The following is a 15,981-nucleotide window of genomic DNA, read 5'->3' on the forward strand; positions in this document are numbered from 1 at the left end:
CTGACCCCGAAGTCTTCTCTTCTTTCAGCTGAACAACCCCAACTCTCTCAGCCTTTCTTCATAGGAGAGGTGGTCCATCCCCCTGATCATGGGGGATGATCCCCCTGATCATTTTCGTGTCCCTCTTCTGGACTCACTCCAACAGGTCCATGTCCTTCTTATGCTGAGGGCTCCAGAGCTGGACACAGTACTCCAGGTGGGGTCTCAGCAGAGCAGAGTAGAGGGGCAGAATCCCCTCCCTCGACCTGCTGGCCACGCTGCTTTGGGTGCAGCCCAGAATATGATTGGCCTTTTGGCCTGCAAGCGCACATTGCTGGCTCATGTCCAGCTTTTCATCCACCAGTACCCCCAAGTCCTTCTCAGCAGGGCTGCTCTCAATCCCTTCATCCCTAGCCTGTATTGAAATATCGGGGGCTGCCCCAACATTGCATCATAATGCCATGATACGATTCGAAATGTGATGTGGAAGAAAAGTTGCTTGAAGTCCTTAAAGAGTAAAGTATATACCCAGTATATATAGACTTTGAATAAATTCAGTTACTGAAATGAGCTTGTTTGTCTCCCTGTATTTGGAAATACTGGACACGCTAACCTTGGAAAAATCTCCAATTAAAACAATAACTTAACAGCATCCCTCCTATGGCTCTTGGCTTAAAAGGTGTCATCAACAGCTGTATCATAAAAATGTGTATCAGAAGTGATTGGTTCAGTGCAAAGGTTCTAGAGATTCTGTTTAGATGGTATATAAAAATGCTGATGTGTTTTTAAACCATTTTCATAAGGGTGGACATAGTCTATTTATGTATGTGAGATGCTTCATCAAAACATACTTTAAACTTAAAAGTTGGGTATTTCAATTTCCAGATCTTACCAATGCAAGTGGACGGAGAAGTTAACTGACTTTTAAGATTTTATGAAAGGTTTGAACAGAAAGCAGCTTTTCTTCACAAGTTATTACTTACCTCATGAAAACTTGTTTTGGCAACGCTGCATTTAAAAATACTGAATAATCTTCTCCCCTTGCTGGTCTCATTCAGTATCTGTTTCAACTTTGTGCTGATTTACACAATTAAGGATCTAGCTCAAAATCTTTGTATATGGCTATACGAAGTTGGTTGTTGAATGCTACTACTTTTGAATGAACTACTTTTTGGTAGGTGCCCACAGTTTATATATTCAAATTTGCATGGACTTAAAGCACCAAATCAGCAGAGAATAGGGCCAGGGAACAATGCTGGTATGACCTTACAGAGGACACATGGAAAGCAGTTGAAATCATATTGTTTCTCATTAACAGAGAACTTCTTTAACAGAGAATTTTACTTGGAATTATTTTGAAAAACAGTTATGTCGAATAGATGTGCTCGTATGCTAACTCTACATCAGTTTAAACGAGATTTAAAGTTAGCTCCAATCTGTAAATCAATATAAATCATATCTTAAACTGATAGGAACTTGGGGACATACAAAATTGCACCAATTTAAAATGCACTATTTACTGTTATACCTTCTGTCAAACTGATTAATCTTTGTATGTTGACCAAGTGACAGTAAATATGTGAGTACGTGGAGTCATCAGTGGCCGTCCAGAAATGCTGCTCCAGTCCTTTGTCTGTCATTTACCAGATTTCACTTAATTCGCTATTTAAGTTAATGACTTCCTAAATGCCATACAGGCTTTGTTGTGTAGTCTTTAATCTGATTAGGAGCACATGAATAATTTAGCATGTGATTAAACCATGTAATTAATTTGTCCCATGGTAACAGACTGTTAAGTAGTTCCATTAGTGTAGGATAAATACTAGGGTCTTGAACTTAAATTTTACAGCTTCTTGAAGATGTTTTTCCTGGAAGAAATGTTTTTTATATATAAATACTATTTAAAATGAAAACCCTGCTCCCCCTGATTTCCTGAAATTGCTCTTCGAGGTCTGAAAGGCATGTTTGGGTTCAAGGTGATTAGAAGAAATTGAGGCTGCTTTGTTCAAAAATGCTGTTTCAAAATGATGAAGCTCCTGCTGACAGGGTTTGGTTATCGCCAAGCATTTTTGATGAGATGCAGCTATTGTGCTGCTTTGATACGTTTTGGGGGCTGAAAAGCAAACAAAGCAATTAAGTCTTTTCCAAGTTCAAAATTTTCTCTTTATGCAGTAGACAGAAGTGTAAGACTATAACTTCAATTCTCTTTTAGCAATTGTCTTCTGATGGAGATGATCTACTAGTCTTACAGCTAAGATCCTCCCTCTGTGTACCTAGTCCATTAGGTTACTGCTGTCAAAGCATAACAGATTTTATTGTGAATAAAGAATTGATATGCCACATGCCACAGCCATCCTTGGACTTCGTAGCCCAGTTCTTGGAGTACGAATTTATAGCTGGATTAACCTATAACAGCTTTCAGTACAAGCCCAAAGCAATGTCCAAGCTCTGGATTCACTGGAGGGCTTCTTAACCACATCCAAGAACGGATAACTATTTGGCCTGTTACCAGTTTATATGAAGTTTAAATCAGAGTAATTAGTTGACACATCTACCCATGGGGAAAAAGAAATCAGCTCTGGTAAAAGTGTCACATCTACCTGGGGAAAAAGAAATCAGCTCTGGTAAAAGTGTTGAAGGTGTCTCTTACAATAGAGATACACATTTGGTGTTAAAATGAAGCTTCCATATAGTCTCTATTCCAAAATTAGTTAGGTTGAAGGTGTCTCTTACAATAGAGATACAAATACATTTGGTGTTAAAATGAAGCTTTCATATAGTCTCTATTCCAAAATTAGAAGGTTTTTTGGGAAAAAAAAAACTTTTCTAAATCCAAAGTGAGCAATTATTTTAATAGATTCCATTTTCAATTTTAATACTTAAAACTATTATAAATTATTTAGCTTACATAGAGCTCTAATTAATAATATAAAATTGCCTCTGTTCCATAGTTTAGTTTTAGTTTGTCATAATGATGTACCTTTTAATAATCCTCAAATTTGTATCAAACCATGCATAATAAATGCAGCTTTATGCCAGAGTCCTTCATTCTTTTCCAGTGATGCTGTCTTTTGTTGTTAGGTTTTTTGGTTTTTTTTCTGAAATGTGCCCTTTATGAGATTTTTTTTTTTTAATTTGCAGTACATAATTTCTGCTTCTATGGTATTATTCCTTGCTCTTTTCATATCCCAGATAACCACACACACTAGGTGAATAGTCTGTTACTCATATCAACTGTGACAATTTGTTATTTCTGTTTCTTAACACGGCTGAGTACATATCCCTGACAAGGGTTCTATAAAAACAGGTGTTCATCGAAGTGCTGCTGTGATGACTCAATCAAGCTGTAATATCAGCAAGCAAGGGAATAAGTCTTTAGGTCCATGGCAGTTTTAGATTGTGTTGATTGGAAGGGCTATAACTCATTTCATCTGCAGAATGACTCTGTCCTGTTGGCATTCAGGGGAATGAGGGTAAGCAGGCAAAGCGGCTTCAGCTACGCACAATCAGCCAAACTGGCGTGAATGTTTTTACGCAAGCACAGAAAGATTTCCTCTTGGTGTCACTAATCTTGCCGTGAGATAGCTTGTAAGGAATACCTGCACTGTAAAACATAAAGGCCTTTCACCCAGAAAAATTCTGCAGGGGTATGTACATACGTATTTGGTAGTTGCATAAATAAGGTTCAGGACAGATCTGGAGAGCCTGGAGTTACATTCCCTTCTCGGCACTTCTTCTTTCTTGGTGGTGGATGTACTGGTGTAGTGCTTACTTGGTGGCGGATGTACTGGTGTGTGTTCACCTGCATTGTACACTTTCATGTCCTTCCCTGTTTGTGATCTGATGGAATGATGACACGTAGCAATGTACAGAAAAGCAGCTCAGATTAATCCTTCGCTCAATAATTTTGTGGTTCGGTTTGCAGCAGAGAGGCCACCTTTGGTTCTGGAATAGCTGCATGTGTGCTGCTTTGGCAAGCAATGCTAAACTGGGGAAGGTGACAGTGGAAAAAACTCTCATATTTGGAGTACAGTGAGTTAATGGAGATGGCAAAAGCAGAAGTCCCTTCGTAGGCACAGCTTAATGAAGTGTCATGTCCTTTGTCCTTCAGGTCCTTTCAGGTTCAGGAGCTATCTAAATGTAAAGATCTCACTTTAAACAACAGTTTTGTTTATAAGCAAAACTCCTTACAGTTTACTCTGAGTGTTAACATTGTTACCTGACCAGAGGAGATGCAAACTATTCAGTAAGCTGTGACTAAACTGTTTCTTTACTCAGGAATTTTCTTAGCCCGGTTTCAACTGTTTATGCTGACTATGTTCATGTCCCAGTGGAGAGATGTCGTGTTTAAATTCACTTGTGATTGACCTCACTCCAACATTGCTATAGAAAAGGGCCAAGAATTTTTTTTATCCTTTTTATAACTCCTGGCTCCCTTTCTGTACTGAGGCAATTAGCCTCAGCTGACCTCTAGCCAAATGTTCCTGTGGTCAAGTTTCAGCTGGCTTGAGGACAGTCAGCTGCTGTAATTTTTTTTTCTGGTTTTAGCTCTCTTCATTCTTACAAACTGCTGGAGTTGGGTAAGATATAGACTATTATTCCTTAGAATAGTGTATATTACAGACACTGAATTTTTTTTTCTGTTAAATAGCAGGGGCTTTATTAGTGGCATTTGTCTTTCATGCACATACAGGGGTAGGTGTTGGGAGGTAGATATTACTAGATTTTAAAAGGTCAGTTTTGTCCTAAAGCCGACAGAGAAGCTGTCTCTTGCAACGTTAACACTGCAGCCTCTGAACAATACTGTTCTTGTTGGCAGCAAGCTTGCAAGAGTGTCTTAGGGGAACAGCAGCGGGTGGTTACAAGACAGATTTGTAAGAACTTTCTGCAAGGCAGTAGTTGTCTGATGGAGGGGCAAATGGCACTTCAGAGGACTCTTCTCTCAGAAATTTTATTCTGTACCACCAAAAGCAATATCATGATGGGGCAGCTCCTGCTTTGCACCAGATTTTCTTCCGCGAGACCAGAGCCGTGGCGGTGTAGCTCTCCCTTGGCCTCCGAAACCTCTAGAAGTGGTAGTTGTACCTGCAGCCCAGCAGAGCTTTTGGTATATGTGCTGGACGCAGAGAGGTCATGTAGTCCCTGGTGCTTCACACCCCTTGCAGAGCTCCTTTTGTCTGGGAGAGACCCTGAGTATGGGCCCTGTCCCAAGGGCTCTGGGTTCGAGCTCCAAGGAGGCTAGCACAACTTGCCCTTTCCAGAGGGTGTACCCTTCCTACAAAGGGTGGAGCATGGCCCATCCATATTTTCAAATGAGAGCAGTTACCATTTTTGAGCTCAGTCTTGTCTATATTGGGCATGTTCAGAGTATACCAGTACGATTTTTCTCCCATATGCAACTTGTCTGGACGGATAACTCAATGGAAGATCCCATGTGGATTTAGGCAGAGCAGAGACACTGTTGCTTTGCCTTGCTAAGATAGTGGCATTTGTGAGAATCCATAGAAGAAGCATCATTTGTTTCTATACCGCGTTTTACTAGCAAAGAGGCAAGGGATTAAGCAGCAATTCTGATCACCTTTGACGTTTAGGAACGCAAATTAATCCTGTGCCCTGTTTCAGAGAGCTAGATGTTTTAGTCAAGGTCTGTGGCTCAGCAGGGACTGTCCCAATAATTATAGAATTGCTCTTAAAAAAATAGTAGCTACTGCTGGAGGGGTCACTGTGTCCTCCCCTCCACCCTGGCTGCTCACTCCCATGCTTATGCTGCCCCGGCTCTGCTCCAGGGGTCCATCTTCACGGAGTCCTGATAAACCTGGTCAGCAAACAGATTTGTTACAATAAATGTTTATGGACTAATTTTAACTGGAACTTCATGATGGAGTTCACTGCATGCAGGTATGTAAACAAGTCTGCCAGCACAAGAGGTAGAGCAGTACTGGAATGGGATTGTTTTCATCTGCAGCAGCAAGACCTTATTGAAGTTCATTGTGATTGTTGACCTCTGGGATGTATTTCCAGACTCCTGGGTTGGTGCTCTGGCTGTCAAACCACTCTTCCTGGGAGTAAGCTGAGATGGCAGGGATGGAGGCGATAGCCGTGCTGTGACAGCTTGCACATGGGCACTGATGCTGGTCCCACCATGGAGTTGTTTGGTGTGGTTATGAGAAACAAAATGGTGTTCACAGATGTGCTCTGAATGACAGACTCTGTTGATAACATTTGTTCTCACAGGAGAACTCCTGTGAGGGTTTGGGCTTTTCTTGTGGCCGTTGTTAGGCAGGAGGAAAGCTTGGAGAAGAGTGATAGGAAGACCAGCAGAGGCTGGTGGACACAGGAGAACAGGGAAGTGTGAACATGGAGCCAGCACAGGATGCCTGGGTATTTCGACAGGGAGAGAGCAGGAAAGTTGTAAATAAAGTGACATTGTGCTCGGGCCTGTGAAAGAGAAAACAAAACTTTAGGGAGAAAGTGGAAGGGCTGAAAAGGGGGGAGGCTGTTCGATGGGGTAGAAATCGTGTAAGAGGAGAGGAACTGTCAAATAGAGAGAAGCATTTCTGTAGAAGATTTATTAATAAGAGACAATAAGAATCCTTTAAACAAGAGTACAGATGGAGCAGGGGAACAATTGAGCTAGCTGAAAACGTGGCTGATCTCAGATGAACCTCGTGCTGTGCCAGTGTAGCTCCTCTCTGAGAGTAGGAGGATTGTTGGCCTGTGATTTGTTTTATGAACTTTTTCCCAGCCCTGTGCACTCCAGCAGCTGCAGCCTTCACGGCTTCTGGTCCTGCTCCCCAGGCTGCCTCACTCTCACACTGCCCCAAATCGTCACTAACGCACCTCCAGCCTCACCATACTCCTTCCTTCCTCCCTGTCCACATGAGAACGGGGGAGTCACCTTTGGAGAGACCCGTATCTGCTTGGCCAGGGGAAAGCCTGGCGCCTGGCAGGTCCCCAGAGCTCCCCCAGCTCTTCTCTCTGTACAGCTGCCCCATGCCCACTCAGACTGGCCGCAGGGTGCCCAGGTGGTGCGGCTGGGCATCCCCACGGTGGTGTGGGTGCGGTGGGGAGCATCTCCTGGCTTGCCTTTGCAGGTCTGGGTTAGACTCTGCTAGCCTAGACCAGTTGGAATAAATGCCTCCTGCACTGAGCCTGAAACTCAAGAATTACTGAGCAGTTGTGTTAATGAGGGTGTGAGAAATACCTCCTGATTTTCAAGTTTTGTACTAAACAGCATGAATGAGAAATCTGGAGTTAGTAATAGTTTCCTTTTTTTTCTGTAGTGTGATTCAATCTGTTCTCTTGGGGTAAGAAAATTAAGGAGGGAAATATCTTTTAAATTCAGTGTTACCATAGTTTTACATACTCAGCGTGCTTGTGTTTTACAGTTTCTGACTAATTCAAACTTTGCTAACTCTACTAGGAGACTGATTAGTTTTTGATACCCAGATTTGACAGCATCAGTTGTTAATTGATAACACCCACTTAGAGATTGCTACTCATTAGTGGGCTTGGTTGTTTGGACGCTTGTGATTTAATTTCCTGTTAGGTGAAGAAAGAAAACGTCTAACTGAAAGTGTAGAGTCAAGGTTTGTCATACCAATTTACGGTCAAATGTGAAAGTGGAGCTATTCCTCTCTCTCTCCCCACTGCCTCACTGAGCTGGGGTGTCAGTGTATCTTGGCAGTTTTGTGCCACGGGAACAAGAAACTGCTGCCTGACTGTCATTTCAGTGTTCGTGTTCATTCTGGTGTTGTAGCTGTGGTTTTGAAGGTCTCCGGTAATCTCTGTGCTCCACTGGCATGGTTGTAAATGGTCAGGTAGTAATCCATGGTATGTATGTTTTCCCCCTACTACATATGGACACCTCATGAGCTTTTGGGGGCATGGTACAATTTTGTGCAGAAGGTTGCACTGCCCGCAAGTCCAGCATATCCCATCCTGCCCTTCCCTGTTGTTATCAAATGCTGGTGATAATAACAGGAGCAAAATAGTGTGATGGGGTAGGCTATGTGTGTGTGGCACAGGTAAATTAGGGAGAAGGAGGAGTGTGCTTTTTGGGGAGGTTGTAAAGGCTTATTGGGTTATGCTTGGGTTGTAAAGGTTTGTATGCATGGAGGTTGTAGAGGCTTGTGTGGATGTGCTCGGGTCTGTCGGAAGGTGCCTTCTCAGAAATGACGCAGGTAGAAGTTTCCAGCATGAGACAGCCTCCATGGCGGCCCCTGAAGAGCAGTGTGGCAGAGCAGGGACACCAAGGCAGGTGCTCGGGGCTGTGCAGGGTGCTGGTAGGGAGCAGACCATAGAATTATCCCAGGTTACTCTCATCGTTGCAGCCCTGCAGCTACTGCTTCCCTCTCCACTCCTGGAGTGCTGCCTGCCACAGGCAGTGGCCGTAGGTACTAAGCTGGTGTTTCTCTGCTAACAGCCATTTGGCTTTCTGGTGTGGGAGCTGGCTTATTAAACTGCATTACTCCTCTCAGCTTTACTGCATGTAGTCCTAGACCCAGGAAGGGTTATACATGGCATGCAAAGATGAATACAGCTTCAGAGGAACATGAGCTGAAAAGGGGATAATCGAGTTTTTGTTCCCTGAAATAGTTCTTTGCCTTCTTTCATATTTAACCTAGGCTAGTCATTGGGATCCATCCCCCAAAGGCCGCTGTGGGGTGGCTACTCCCTGCAAGCAGGCTAGAGATTGACAATACTTGTACTTGTCATGCCTTCTTTCATATTTAACCTAGGCTAGTCATTGGGATCCATCCCCCAAAGGCTGCTGTGGGGTGAGTGTGGCTACTCCCTGCAAGCAGGCTAGAGATTGACAATACTTGATTTTTTTCCCCCTCTATATTAAATGAAGTAGAAACCCATAAGCTAGTTCTTTCGTAAAAATAGTATTTACTCGCTGTTCTAGACTGCAAGATGATGTATGACTTTATGATGCAATAAACCATAAACTAAATACACTTCTGGCTTAAATCCAATCAGAAATTCAACAAAACTAGATAATAGTTTAAATGACATGTCATATTAGTTAGTAATATTAGTTTATAAAGAAACTTCCTTACTGTCTTTTGTTATTACAGAATTAGAGGTATGGATCTTCGGCATCTGCTGTTTACTTTGGCACTGGTCTGTGCAAATGACACACTTTCTGCAAGTGATGGTAAGTTTTATGATACCTTTTTGTGCCTTTGTGTGTGTACATATATATATAGCTTTATATAAAGAGTATTTTTATATTATATGTGTCAGGACTATGCAAGTTCCTTGATTGCAGTAACCTTGGTAAGTAATGTGAAATGTGAAAAATACATCAGTTAATCTTGTACAGATAGTGGGTGAGATTGAGACATGTTGCAGAATGACAGTGTTAGATGTGTGATGTGTAAACAGGCTGGATCAATGTTGTTATTAGATACCTGGATTTTTTTTGCTCAGGTACTGAAGATTATGAAAGAATTGTATGGGGTTAATTTTTTTATAGAATCTGGTGGGTTTTTTTCTTAACAAGTCTTTTTAGTATATTCATATGTTAAGTGTAGAACTATTTGGAAGTACAGAGGAAGCATTTTAAGACTGTACACTTTGAGTCTGAGGCCAATATGAACAAGTTTCATAAGAAATACACTTAGAAATTCTTGAGTAGAGGTTATAAAAGGGATTTGAAAAGAATATGTACTCTCAACCAGACAGCTGGCTGTGGGTAGCCAGTAGAAGCCTTTTTAGCATTGAGAAGCTCTGAATGCACATTCTGTGATGTTCATGATTCAACAGATCTGCTCAGGATTCACGTCCACTGAATGTACCTCTGGCTTTCCACAGTTCTTCTCTTTTCCATCCTTCGTCACTTCAATTCTTCCATCTTCTGAATTAAATGCAGGCTGGAAAGTACTTGGTCCAGCTGAGCTTTCTCTGATGCTTTTTCTCATTGCAACCAGCAATGATTAAGAACCATTTCTGTATCACCCGGAGGCCTGTCCTGACTCTGGTGGGTCCCCTGGGACTGGTCTTTTACTCATTTAGAATAAAAAATTCCCATTAACTCCAGTGGGAGTTTTACGTTGTGTCAGACTGATACGCTTATGCTGGTTATGATCTGCTCCTGTAAACAAATGCAACCTAACCTGGTCTGCTCTGTCTTGTTCTGGCCTTTGGAGAGAGCAGTAACAGTTTTCCATAGTTACTAATTTTATGCAAACTTGTCGCTGATTCTCTCAGAGCTACGGAGCAGCTGCAGAAGGGTGGCTCCTTAAGCAGGTACCCCTCCTGATGTCCTAGCCAAAATCAGTGTTAGCAGAGAAAGTCAGAGAGGGCAGTTTGACGAGTAATTTTGGAAAAAGTGGGGTGGAAACAGCTTCCACAACAAACTAAATATACTGATAAAATTGTCAATGAAAATTTCTGACATCTCTCAATTTCTTTTTTTTTTTCCTTTAGCTCCATACTTAGATGTTATGGAATGCAAATTACATACCTATAGAGTTGCAAGCCATGTTTCATTAGCCTTTCTAGTGTTAGTTTTAGAATATGGTACTAAACCAAAGAGCTATGGCATAGTTGCCTGTAGTCATAACTGTCCTACAGTTTAAAGGTAAAATCATCCTCCTTCGCCCTGATACAGTTCTGTATTTTCTTGGAGTCGCATACTTAAAATTTCTAGATATCCGTATTTGCAGAAGCGCTGGAGAGATATAAGGGGTATTACTTTGTTGTTAATGGAGACATTACGTTGAAATAAGATATAATTGGAACTCAAATGATCAGTTTTCAGAGAATTCTTCCATAAGTTAACTTTGTTTATTAAAAAAGGGATTTGGATAGGGAAAACACAAGTTTCTGTTTATTTACTTCTGTGTGTGTGGCTCAGATGCTTGTCCTCTGTGTTATCAGGAAGGGAATCTATAAGATTCTCTTCTCCCTTGCTAGTTAAGACTTTTTCTTTAACATTTACCAAATTTGGTTTGAGTTCCTAGTGGATCTGACCATTGAAGGTGATGAATGGATCAAGTTTTCACTTTTGTTCCCTACTTCCATTTGCTACTTGCAGCAATACTTTCATTCTGCTACCTACATGTCCCATGGGAAATGAGTGTGCCTATGTAAGAAGTGTGTAAAGAAGTGCCTATGTAAGGAAGTGTGGGGCAGTGAAGTGTTTGTTTTCATATTAGAATTGGGCTGAAACAATGTGGGGCCTTTATTTAATGTGTTTTGAATCCTTGTCTGTCTTCTGATTTGGTTAAAAAAAGAAGAATTTTCTGATAGGAATTTGCAGAATAAAGCTATATACTCATTTTTCCCCCTTTGTGTACCAATCTCTTTAGTTAGACATATGAACTGAAATAAAATTTGCAAGTTCCTCCTTGGTTCTGCTGAAATGTGGAAAGTCAGTATTTCGCAGTGAAATATGATACATGTACCAGCTTCTACTAATTGCCTCGTACAGAATGGTCAGTAGAACAAAAATGAATGTGTCCTGACTTGATCCTTCGCCCCCAGTGTCTGCATTTTACAGTACATTCATTCAATATACAAAAATAATCCCTGCCCAGATGCAGTCTACTGGACCAATTAATTTCTCTCTTGAGGTTTAAAAGCACATGAGGATTTTTTGATCATTGGCAAATGAGGTGTGGTCCGGATGCCCTAAGTTCAGCAAAAATCTGTGTTATAAATTAAACTTAATCACAACATCACCTTTGTATGACTTTGTCTATATGGATGAAATAGTAACTTCCATGAGCTTACCTTCAGAATCAAAAAATGAAGAACATTTTGTGTTTCTGTGCTTAAATCCAAGACACAATACTAAATATATATGTCCTGATTTGCTGCATTATTAAAGAATTGTATGTGTGAAGGGAACAGAGCTTTGTTGTCCCAAGAATAAATTTCTAACCACTAAACTGCTTCTAATGCTGTAACACATTTATTGAGTAGGTGAAATGCTCAGCTGAGAAAGTCAGACAAGAAAGTATAAGTCGAACAGGAATATTTGAGACACAGCATGAGAAAACGTCCATTTGTCATTTGTGCATGATTTAGGACAGCATATTAGATGAGACCTGTTTATTAGCTATTTTGTTCTTTTTTCCCCCATGTGTATGTGCTTGTACCTGCAAAAGTTCTCATGAGCATTCAGCCCCACTCGGGGTGATGAATCCTGATAATCTTACAGAGCTCTGCCCGGCACAGTCTTGCTGAGGCCTTCCTATAAACTTAATTAGTTATTAGCTATTGTTTTTTCCCCCATGTGTATGTGCTTGTACCTGCAAAAGTTCTCATGAGCATTCAGCCCCACTCGGGGTGATGAATCCTGATAATCTTACAGAGCTCTGCCCGGCACAGTCTTGCTGAGGCCTTCCTATAAACTTAATTAGATGTGCTCCATACCTGTACCGTATATGATACATTGCCTGAGGGACTGGATCTACGGTGTCACGGTTCCCTAAAAAATCCACTTCAGTAATTGTGTTTCTTCTGGCAGCACATTAAAAAAATTACACGTACTTGCTAATCTTGCACCAAAGCACGTTACTGAGATAGTGTAATATGACTTGTACATGGAAGGCTTTTATCTCTTGAAAGTAAGTAAAGCTTACGTTCAGCCTTACAAGAGCCTGTGCTTCGAGCTGGCTCCGTGCCGTGGGGCCGGATCCACCCTTGGCACATGGTGAAATCCCATACGTGTTTCCTCCTGGCGGGAGAGACTGTATGAGGCCAGCAGTTGGCGAGGCAACTGCACAGCATTCGAGACCAGATATTGGACATTTAGTCACCTATTTGCTGTCTCCAGGCCGGTGCCAAGTTCTGCTGGAGGCTTTCCATTGATTTAGCTTGTTTTCATGCTCTCCTTTTGCAAAGAGCTTGGCTTGCCGGCTCCTTAAACTGAGGCTGTGGCTGGAGTGAAGTGACAGGGGTGCCCACCACCTCTGAGATGGCCATGCTAAATGTGACCAAGCATGTCTACTGCACCAGGTCTTTGAGCTCTGGCAATTCAGAGCTGAGCAGGTCTGGGACTGGCAGCCTTCTACCAGGGGACACTGACCCACACACTGTCCGTGTCCTAAGGTGCCTACTGTATGATGGTAAGGGCAGAACAGAGGCACTGGTAGAAAGAAAGTGTAAAGGCCACAATAACAGGAAGGTAATTTCTAATAGCTGTGTAATTACCATAGGTAAATGGGCTATGTGCCCTAGGGATTGGAAAACGTAAGGCCCATTTTCACAGCTAATGAAGACATTCTTGTTGAGTCAACAGAACTTATGATTCTAAGAGTTTAGGTTGCTTTGAAGATGGGGAATTGTGTGATTTTGAAAGTTTAGTTTAATTTGGTTAATTAAACTAATTAATTAAGAAAGAGTACTGCTTCATGAGAAGATCACCTATGTCTGTGCAATATTGTCATTCAAGAAAAAAATAACACCTTATATTCATGTACACATAAAAAATTTACTTTTGAGATATTTACATTAATGTAACACCGGTGCTTCAAATACATATCCAGCATACACCTAGGTATTTTGGTTTACTATACATGCTGACATCAGAAGTGGTTGAGGGGAATTACTCCAGACACAGATTGTAAAATGTTTAGGAAGCAAAATAAATTTTGTCTACTTGTTCCTTCTCTACAACTGATGAGTGTAGGTCACATAAGGACATAGAGGAATAAACTGGGAATTAGTCCCAGTTAATAAAACAATGCATAAGCTAAACCAGTTCCAAAACTAATTTCTTTCCAGTGAAAAGAAGTGGGAAATGTCTTTTATAATTTTTTATACTAGATCAAAGTTTGTTCCAGACTATTACAGCTATGCTAATTCATCCTCTGAAGCAGGTTTAGAGAGGCATTCATATTTAATGATAGCACAATAACAATATATTTCAGTGAACTATTTTTGTACTTAAGAGCTACAAGCCTGAATTTATTGTTCATTTTATCTAATCTGATTTTAGAAATGTATTTATTTTTTTCCATCACAACTTTTTTTAATTATTGTATGACGCTGTTATGCTCAAATGCTCTGTTTTCCTCACTTTTACATAAGAAGTAGGATTAACTATTTTCCCTTCTGTAACTATTTTCCCTTCTGAGACATGTCAAATCTAATTTTTACTTCCATCAAAATGTCCTTTTGTTATGCTGGTGTCTGCTTACTTATTGTACTTGAATGCTTTGCGTGCATTATATATCCAGATTAAACCATTTAAGTATAGGTGTGCACTTGGATATCAAAACTCCCAATTACAGAGCTTTAGTGTCATTAAAGACATCCCTAGGCACCCGAGACATCTGCATGGGACTCAACAGCGATAACACAGGACCTGCAGGACATCTGCATCATTCCGTAATGTCCAGAAGCTTAAAGACCTCTGCAAAAAGCTTAAGGCCAGGCGTCTCATATGTACCTGAACATCTGTTTTCAGGCAATTAAATCAACTCCATCAGCTGTTCTTTGTTCCAGGGACTGTATTGACTAGCTCTCCATTGACTATTGGGAGCGTGGACACCTAAGGATGAGATTCATCCATGTGTGAATCATATGGATATCCTCTAGGTACCCAAACAATCTGCATGAGACTTGTAGGTAGGACATCTGTGCCTTTTGAAGCAGAGGCTGGAAGGCAGGCAGAATATCCTGGGCAGTCTGAGATAGCTACAGATGTTTAGGCAACTGGATTTTGCCCTACCTTGCATAAAGAGAGCTAAATATAGGTGTCTTCATCTTGAACTGAGCCTCACCCTTACAACTGCCTTGTTTGGGTATGCATAATTCTATGTGCTTTCTTCTGGGTAGTGTCATAGCTGCTCAGCCACATGCTGTAGGTCTTCTGCTACAGCCAAGGTGAGCGGTCTTCTCACTGGATTGACAGGATAGCAGTTGGGTTCTTGCTGTCACCATGAAATTAAGTAGCAGACGGATGTTGTCTAAAGGCATGGATTTGACTTTTCTGATGCACAGAGGAATTCTTAGTCTACACAGGAAGGTGCCTTTGAATTGCAGCATATTCTCTGCTGAGAAAGTGGAATTTGTCTATCTGTTCATGGAGTCAGGAGGTACCAGGGACTTCATTGCTTGGTTTGAAATACTCAGAAAAAAGATCAATAGCTGTGTGGGGACTTGGCTGAAAACATGTTTTGTGATTTAGGCGAACTCAAATTTTATAGATTGCAGTCAGTGTAGTGACAAGCCATTTCTCACACATGAAGGCTCTTTTATTTTTAACGACTTTTTTTGATGATCAGGAAGACTAGACATATTTGCATATATAACAATCGTAATCTTGTTAGGAAGTGACAAAAGGTAATAAGAAAGGGCAGAATCTTCCTTAGCTTAAGCTGCAAACTCTCTTACCTCCTCTTGGTAAATGCTAGTGCCATAATATAGTTGGTAGTCCTTTGTTCATTGCGGTCATTTTCTCTTCTTAATTCTTCTAATTGGTGTGTCTTTGCTATGGCCTTTCTCTTTGTTACCTACTTTCTCAATTATATACAGCTACCTAAGTACGGAACACAAGCCAAAGCAGAGCTGGCAGTAAAACCTGAAAAGTTCAAAACTGTGATCAGCTTAGTGCATCCTGGTTTACGTGGACAGGGGCAGAACTGTTGAGAATGCGGATTTAAAACTTTTACCTGCAGACAAAGCCTTTAGAACAGTTGTCTTTTTTCCAGAAGTTTAAGTGTTTCTGAGCAAGAAAAATGTTCCGTTATGTAGAAGAAACTGCTATAAAGCCATTCCAGGAGCCAGGATCAGAAAGCTTGGCACAGGGAAGTGTAAGTTATAGCACTCTGATCTGGCTAAGCCATTTCGACTGGAGGGAAGATTCATTTTGGCAGAGAGCAAAGTAGTATTTCCATCATCACTTTCCATTACAATAAGGCATGGCTTTGATGGCTAGCAGAAAAATCCGAAGGAAGGCCTTGAATCTGTGCACTTCTGAGTTACTTTTAGCGCTCTTGCTTCCTAGCCAGTAGTATATATTTCAGATAAGCCATTTGT

At 41.1% G+C, this 15,981-nt stretch overlaps 1 protein-coding gene across 1 annotated transcript in view; it reads left to right on the forward strand.

Moving 5' to 3' along the window:
• GHR (growth hormone receptor) overlaps nucleotides 1–15,981 on the forward strand; it is an 84,184-nt gene that overhangs the window by 8,304 nt on the left and 59,899 nt on the right. Inside the window, exon 2 of the mRNA XM_009274532.1 lies at nucleotides 9,063–9,142. Coding sequence (XP_009272807.1) covers nucleotides 9,073–9,142 — 70 coding nt within the window. The 5' untranslated portion in view covers nucleotides 9,063–9,072. The remainder of the gene's footprint in view (nucleotides 1–9,062; nucleotides 9,143–15,981) is intronic.

The sequence above is a fragment of the Aptenodytes forsteri genome, unplaced genomic scaffold (genome assembly GCF_000699145.1).
Source record: "Aptenodytes forsteri isolate BGI_AS27 unplaced genomic scaffold, ASM69914v1 Scaffold176, whole genome shotgun sequence".
Taxonomy (NCBI): domain Eukaryota; kingdom Metazoa; phylum Chordata; class Aves; order Sphenisciformes; family Spheniscidae; genus Aptenodytes; species Aptenodytes forsteri.